At 35.7% G+C, this 8180-nt stretch overlaps 1 protein-coding gene across 3 annotated transcripts in view; it reads left to right on the top strand.

Annotated features, from left to right (window-relative positions):
* Window positions 1-8180, top strand: part of LOC111410420 (callose synthase 1-like) — a 38911-nt gene that overhangs the window by 20123 nt on the left and 10608 nt on the right. For all 3 annotated transcript variants that reach the window (XM_023040736.1, XM_023040735.1, XM_023040734.1), the window contains exons 16-34: window positions 217-551; window positions 673-725; window positions 815-875; window positions 2279-2360; window positions 2458-2507; window positions 2591-2677; window positions 4180-4314; window positions 4435-4529; window positions 4712-4796; window positions 4894-5054; window positions 5149-5272; window positions 5359-5456; window positions 5540-5669; window positions 6019-6170; window positions 6930-7039; window positions 7126-7251; window positions 7349-7417; window positions 7510-7696; window positions 7782-7935. In XM_023040736.1, coding sequence (XP_022896504.1) covers window positions 217-551; window positions 673-725; window positions 815-875; window positions 2279-2360; window positions 2458-2507; window positions 2591-2677; window positions 4180-4314; window positions 4435-4529; window positions 4712-4796; window positions 4894-5054; window positions 5149-5272; window positions 5359-5456; window positions 5540-5669; window positions 6019-6170; window positions 6930-7039; window positions 7126-7251; window positions 7349-7417; window positions 7510-7696; window positions 7782-7935 — 2294 coding nt within the window. The remainder of the gene's footprint in view (window positions 1-216; window positions 552-672; window positions 726-814; window positions 876-2278; window positions 2361-2457; window positions 2508-2590; window positions 2678-4179; window positions 4315-4434; window positions 4530-4711; window positions 4797-4893; window positions 5055-5148; window positions 5273-5358; window positions 5457-5539; window positions 5670-6018; window positions 6171-6929; window positions 7040-7125; window positions 7252-7348; window positions 7418-7509; window positions 7697-7781; window positions 7936-8180) is intronic.

Genomic DNA, 8180 nt, shown 5'->3' with positions numbered 1-8180 from the left:
CGGAAGGCTGTTTACATGTTTCAGCCTTGTATGCTTTTTGAGTAAAATTCCATCTGATTTGGTTGCCTCATTCTAAAATTAGTGTTTGTACTCAAGAGGAGATGATTATCTTCCTGCAAGAATATGTATCATTCCCCTGTGCATTAAACTACTACTATTGTTACTACTACTACTGCTACTACAACAATTATTATTATTATTATGGGGTTTGTGCAGCTGTTCTCGATATCATTATGAGCTGGAAAGCAAGGCTGAACATGTCTTTACATGTAAAGCTAAGATATATACTGAAGGTTGTTTCTGCAACGGTCTGGGTGATTGTGTTGCCGGTAACATATGCTTATAGCTGGAAAAATCCTTCAGGATTTGCGCAGGCCATTAAAAACTGGTTTGGCAATGGTGACGGTTCACCTTCGTTGTTCATCATAGCAGTTTTAATTTACCTGTCTCCTAACATGCTCTCCGCATTGTTATTTTTGTTCCCATTTATCCGACGGTCCCTTGAAAGGTCGGATTACAAAATTGTGAGGTTCATGATGTGGTGGTCCCAGGTTTGTGAGCATCTTTGTCAAATAATTAGTTTCTGGTTTGAATAATTGTCAGAATTTCTTATGATCTTGTGATCAGCTTGTTTTTCTTCTCACACTGACATTATGATTTCGCTTGCTGCAGCCTCGGCTTTATGTTGGGAGGGGCATGCAAGAGAGCTCCTTCTCTGTTTTTAAGTAATATGTTACATTAATTTTCATATAGATTCACTTTGATTAGATATTTACATTTCCCATAAATTAGTTTTGATGGTTTTGTTTTCCAGATACACTTTATTCTGGGTCCTCCTATTGGCAGCAAAGTTGGCATTTAGTTACTATGTTGAGGTGCATTCTCAATTATGTTTTAATTTCAACAGATTATACCTGCCAAGATAGGTTTTGTTTTTTACATTTCATTTCTTCTTGAGCTTTTCAACAGACTGAAATAGTGAAATTTAAATACATTCATGTGATCCTTGTTTTGTCAGCTAACTCGTCTAGTAATTTCTCCTGAAAAGTGGATATGGGAAAAGATGCTTAAATCAAATTTTGACTATTCTAATGAAAATATACTTCTAATTCCACCCTATTTATCATTGATCTTTTTATGAACACTTAAAGATTTACATCGAGCGTAACAGTATATTTCTATTCTCTATCGGACCTTATGATGATTTACATGACGTCGAATCTATTTTCCTTCTTTCGAATGCATAAAATAAGCCATCAAATTCATACAATTGCCACGTAGGAAAAGATAATCATGTAAACCATACAATATCTAGAAATGTGTTTTATGTCAAATATGTAAAACTAAATTAAAACTAAAGATTAAAAACTCATATCACAGGGTTCATCATTCTCTTAGTACAAAGAATTCTAGCGTAGCATGTTATGAAGAAGAGAACAAAAGAAATATTGAGGAATTGACATCACCAAAAATGAATCTTGAATTGAATCTTCGAGTCTTGAAATCGATTTTCGTGTTTGGTGGCTCCTTCTATGCTCTTAAAATGTGTTTCCTCTTGTTTCTGGATGGCCCTTGGTCTTAAAAGATTTCCCTAATATTTTTTTCCACAAGAGTTTGATTCAAATAAGGAAACTAGAAATTTTCCTCCGAAAATATACTATGCTATTGTAGTACCTTCGCATGCTTTAGCATAGTTCAATCAATTTCAGCTCCAAAAGACCCTGCATCACTCCCTCTCTCCTGCAACAAAACTTTGATTCAGAAAATAGAAAAGAAGCAAAAACCAGCACTGATAAAACTTTAAATCTTTATGCATATTAACATTGCTATTCTGGAGACAACAATTATGCTACAGGTTTGACCATGGGAAATAAATCCCTTGTTTGCAACTGGCGCTGATCATTTTGAGTCTTTATAATGTTTACTAATCAGTTTTTAAACTAAAAGACCAGTTTTTGAACTAAAATATTGCGACTTAAGACTTCTTAGTCTTCTACCGTTTGTTTTGCTTTTTGATCGACAATCTTGGACTTGGACGTTCAGTTTCTGAAACCATTGAGTTAGCAATGTGACTATTTTCTTTTCATTTTCTTGTCCTCTTCCTTTTTGGTTTATATGGGGCATTGGAGGTGCTACAATGGTGCTGACTCTAAATTCAGATCCATTTGTTCCCTCTCGTTTCACAATTATGGTTGTCATTTTTAATCCTAGTTTAGGATCTTGAGATTTTTTTTTCTGACTTGCAAAATAGGAATTTGATTCAATTTATTGGTTGCAGATAAAGCCTCTTGTAGGTCCTACAAAAGAAATTATGAATGTTCATATATCAAATTACCAATGGCACGAGTTCTTTCCTCGAGGTGGTTATATATGTGATTTTGATTTTATGCTTGCGTTAATGGATTACAAAGTCCTACAAACAAGATATATCATGTGTATTTTCTTTTTTGTTTTCAGCAAGAAACAACATTGGAGTAGTGATTGCTCTTTGGGCCCCTGTGATCATTGTATGTTCGCATTTTCTTGTGGTGATTAACTTTGCACCTCTGTTGGGCTTATTTATTTACGTTTATTCGATGATTACCTCTAGGTCTATTTCATGGACACTCAGATTTGGTACGCTATTTTCTCCACAATATTTGGAGGTATATATGGAGCATTTCGTCGTCTTGGAGAGGTTTGTTGAGGATTTGATATTCCGTTATTAGTGTCCTATTCTTTTTCTGTGATATACACCCATGGCGAAAAGAAATTCCCTGTTTACTTGTATAATTAGCTCCTTGAATCTTATTGAACCAGTTATTGTAAAAAAAAAAAAAAAAAAAAAAAAAAAAAAAAATTTAAGTTGCTTTTAAGCAAACCCAAGCATGCTCTACTTCTGCTGCTCTACTGTTCAGCATGCTTGCTTTTTCTTGTAGTTTTACACAGTTTCCCTGTCCTTGAGGTTTCATTTCTCTCCCACACGTTTTCTTCTCAGAATGTGACAAATTAATCTAAAATCATGTGGTGATAGAAATGATTCAAATGATTCTTCACAAGGTGAAAATTCTTCATTTAATGTTTGTAACCTTTCTTTGTTCACCTATTGGAAAGCATATGATTTTGGTGGTCATTTCTTCTCTATAATTCTTTTTGCGAATTGCATTTGATGTAATAATTTTTTTCATGTTCGTTTTGGTGATTTACTACTGAGATCCTGCCCTACGGTGTTTCCCTAACATTTAAATAGAATCTTCATACTTAATGGATGTCTAGACTACAAATTATCTTCCTTCTGGGGTAAAGATTCAGGTTCATCCTTATGTTCAAAACCTGCATTTTTTAATGAGCAGTTTTTCAAATGCCTTCGAATGATTTCATGGGAATTTAATTTGCACCTAGGCTTGGAAGGCCACTGAAATGATTCAGAACGTACCGTCACATTGTTTCATTATCCAATGCATTACTTCCAACACCTTATTCTACCATAACATTGGTTTTGTTGTGAGGACGGTTTCTTTTTTTATTTTTTTACCCTTTTTTTTTTTTTTAGCAGAAACATTTGTTTGCATTGCTGCTTTCAGCTTTTGGTTCTGTTTTGTAGTTCAAACAGTGATCCGGAGTTAAAGACATGAAATATTCTCAGGATGCTTGCTCCATTGAATTTAAATTACAGTTTCAGCTGTTCTTCATATTAAGATTTGCTGTGCTGAGTGCTCTTTGATATATTGACAAGTTTTTTTCCTGTGAACGTTCACTTTTTAGTTCTTAGCTGTCATTCAGATTTAGCTGAAGACTTTTAACTGTAATAAATGGCATTAAAGCATGCATGATTATGGACAAGATAACTGTAATAAACGGCATTAAAGCATGCTTACATATGAACAAGATGAAATTTCTCAACTTTGTTGAGGTAATATTCCATAAGCATGATCCAGAAGCTTCAACTTCTTGATGTATTTGATTACTGATAAAGTGCTGGGCACTGTTGGTTGTGTTTTTGGATGAAAATCGCTAAAGTCTCTAAACAAGCTTCCTTGTTTTTTCATAAAGCATCTGATTTTTTCTATTTATCTGATAATATAAGCCATGTATCTTAGTCTCATGTAGAGAAGGCGGTGTTACGCTCATTTCTAAAGTTGATTCTGCATTGATTGGTGCTCTTCAGCTGATGAAGTTCATGTTCTCTTCTGCCTTCAGATTAGGACATTGGGAATGCTCAGGTCTCGGTTTCAATCATTACCAGGTGCTTTAAGTGACTGCCTGATCCCAGCAGATAAAGATAAAGAGCCTAAGAAGGGACTGAAGGCTACATTCTCCCGCAAATTTGCCGCGGTAAATAATGATTCATATATAGTCAGCTCACTATATCATGCCCATTTATTCATGTTCTTGTTTCCTTTTATTGGTTTTTAAAGAGGTATGATACCGTCTGTGAATTTATGGTTTTTGCAGATCCAATCTAATAAAGACGAGGAAGCAGCTAGGTTTGCTCAGATGTGGAACAAAATAATCGAAAGTTTTAGAGAGGAGGATCTGATAAATTTTAGGTAAAGTGAAGCTGCCAACGCAAGGGAGTAATATTGTTAGAACTCAGAAGCATTGTTATTTCTCAAAGACATCTTTTTTTCCTCTCATTTTCATGTCTATTTTCAGAAATGCTTCTATTAACATCTTTCTTCAAGTTAACTGTTATTTTTCTCTGGTTATGGTTGTGGATGTACCATAACAGGGAAATGAACCTGCTACTTGTGCCATATCATGCTGACCCTGAGTTGGACCTTATCCAGTGGCCTCCCTTTTTACTAGCTAACAAGGTAGGATTGTTGTACTGCTTCATTTTGTGAAATTTTTAGAACAAACATTTATATCTATCACTGCTTTAGTGTAATCTATCACTGGTCTACCATATAGCTTCCTGTAGCTTTGGACATGGCTAAAGATAGCACTGGGAGAGCTCGTGAGCTGAATAAAAGATTGAATTCTGATATATATATGCGCTGTGCCATTCGCGAGTGCTATGCTTCATGTAAAAACATCATTAACACTTTGGTTTTGGGAGACCGTGAGAAGCGGTGAGTCCATTGAATACGAGTAGAACTCAAAATTATTTTGTGCATGTATAAAGTTCTTACTAAAAACTCATTCTTCATGATTGATAATTTTCAGCATTATTGATGAAATTTTTTCCAAAGTTGATCATCACATAGAGCAGGGTGATCTGATACAAGAATTTAATATGAGCAATCTTCCTAGCCTCTATGACAACTTTGTGCAGCTCATAGAGTATCTGGTAAACTTTTTCATTATCATATTATTGATTTTACTTCCCCTTAGGATTGAGGTAGGCTGGGGTCTGATAGCATTGAAATCCTGCAGAAAGAAAATAAGCTGGATGACAAGGATCAAATAGTAATTGTCTTGCTCAACATGCTAGAGATTGTAATCAGGGACATAATGGACGACACTGTTCCTAGGTAATGACTTGCAGATTATTATCAGACCAACGAAAATTGTCTGTTAATATGGATATACTTTGCTTCTTATTTTTCTACTATAGCTTGCTAGATTCCAGTCATGGTGGGTCCTATGGAATGCATCAGGGGATGACTCCTCTTGATCAACAAGTTCAGTACTTTGGGACGCTAAAGTTTCCAATTACAGAAGATACGGACGCATGGAAAGAGAAAGTAAGTCTTACGTCTTGATTTGTAGCATTTGGGAAGAGATTTTCTTGTGTTGCAAGGTTTTTAATTTAGCATACTGAACTCAGATTCATAATAACAAGGGGCGGGGGGGGGGGTGGGTGGGTAGCACAAGCATATGAACTGTGTAGACCTATTGATTATTGTTGTACAATCTGGGCACATGATTTCTTAGAGTGACAGAAAATAAAAAAGAGGGGGGGGGGGGGGGGGGTGGGTGGGTAGCACAAGCATATGAACTGTGTAGACCTATTGATTATTGTTGTACAATCTGGGCACATGATTTCTTGTGATCTATGATCTGTGATTATAAAAGTGCTACTTGTGTGGTCAGATTGGACGGATTCATTTACTGCTTACAGTGAAGGAGTCGGCCATGGACGTGCCATCCAATTTAGAAGCCAGGAGGCGCATTTCATTCTTCTCAAATTCGTTGTTTATGGACATGCCTGCTGCTCCTAAAGTTCGCAATATGCTGTCCTTCTCGTAAGTATCTTCAGATCAAGGCATTTATTTATGAACTTCAGATGTTCCTTTATGTCATAGAACAATGAAATGGCACTTTTTCATTTCGTTCCCCTTTTTTCTTTCGGTATTTTAGCTTCATAGACAGTGAATTAATTTGGGAAAGGACAAAACCCATTGGTTCTGTATGGCGTTCTTTATAAAGTTAGTTGCATACGCTGTTAATAAATATTGTTTGTCTTTACAGTCCACGAATATAGTTTGAAAACATGAGGCTTCTGTGTTTACCTTCAAGAATATCAGTTGCTGTTTCCTGAGGAAAACAACCAGTTTATTCAATTTCTTTATGTAAAAACTCCTCAGCTGGTGAATTGATATATTGCAGGATCTTTATCTTTAAGAACAATTTATTGGTTGATAATGTTACTATGCAGAAAATTTTGTTCTCTCTTCTTTTTTCCACCTGATTTCAAATCATAAGAGTGGAATGACAATCATTTTGCATATGACAGCCTTTGATGTTTTCAGGAAGATAGTGTTATTATTTTCTTATTGGCGAACCACTTGAAATGAATTGTTCCATATAGAGACTACCTATTGCATTATGCCAGTTCTTTTGGAAAAGTGCATTTTATTCTTGGAAACCAAATGTTTTTAGGATGTACTGGTGTTTAGTATGGGGATACTGATATAATTGGGGATGATATTTTGCCATTTGTGCTCATGTAATTCTGCTTAACTTTTACCTGATAAAATACATTTTTAATTTTGCATTTATAGCATCTTAACTCCATACTACGATGAGGAAGTTCTCTTCTCCATTAATTTGCTGGATAAGCCAAACGAAGATGGTGTTTCCATACTTTTTTATTTGCAAAAAATCTTCCCAGGTATGCTTATATTGGCTGTAGATTATTGTCACATACATAGGCATGATTTAATACTTCTAGGGTGAGCCGATTATTAAATTATACAGATGAATGGGAGAATTTTCTGGAACGCGTTGGTTGCAGAAGCGAAGAAGATCTTAAGTCAGACCCAAGACTAGAAGAAGAACTTCGTCTGTGGGCATCATACAGAGGCCAGACATTGACCAAAACTGGTATCCCGTACTTTATGCTTGCTTGTATTTTCTTACATCCATTTTCATTAAATTGACTTGTGCTCTTGAAATGTCCTCAATCGCTGTGCCAAAACAGTACGAGGAATGATGTACTATAGGCAAGCTTTGGAACTTCAGGCTTTTCTTGATATGGCAAAGTGGGAAGGTGATAGAAGAACTGTTTCCTTGTAGTGCCTTCTCCATCTACTATAATTGAGAGAACAGTCATGTATATTGGTTTATTCTTCTTCGATACAGATTTAATGAAAGGTTATAAGGCTGCTGAATTGAATACTGAGGAAGACAGAAATGAAAGGTCACTAATGGCACAATGTCAAGCAGTGGCGGACATGAAGTTCACATATGTGGTGTCATGCCAACAGTATGGGATTCAAAAAAGATCTGGTGATTATCGTGCCACAGACATTTTGAGACTCATGACAAAGTAAGTATGGGGGAATGGCAATTTCCAATTGATCAATTGGTTTAGTATTCAGTTGGTAAGTGCATTGTCTTAAATTGGTGGGCAGGTATCCTTCTGTGCGTGTAGCTTACATTGATGAGCTTGAAGAAACGAGTAAGGATGGAATTGATAAGAAGGTTGAGAAGGTTTATTATTCAGCCCTTGTGAAGGCTGTACCAAAATCTGTTGACTCCTCTGATCCAGATCAAAAGTTGGACCAGGTACAAGTCCTTGATGTAGTATGGTTGCTGGAGTATTATCACATAATATTTTAAGGGGTCATATACTGAAATCAGAAAGGACGGAAACAAGAAAGTTAATGTGCAAATCTGCTTTTCGATTTTGGGTTAAATATGCACCACGATATTTTAATATATAGAAAATGATACCACCAGTACATTTCTGTTAATATCACACCCTTGCTCCATTTCTACGATTAAGTACTTTGGTATTAATTCTATGAGAT

This window comes from Olea europaea, chromosome 15, assembly GCF_002742605.1.
Source record: "Olea europaea var. sylvestris chromosome 15, O_europaea_v1, whole genome shotgun sequence".
Lineage (NCBI taxonomy): Eukaryota > Viridiplantae > Streptophyta > Magnoliopsida > Lamiales > Oleaceae > Olea > Olea europaea.
The sequence above is the reverse complement of the archived record's forward strand: the minus strand, read 5'-3'. Positions and strand labels throughout refer to the sequence as shown.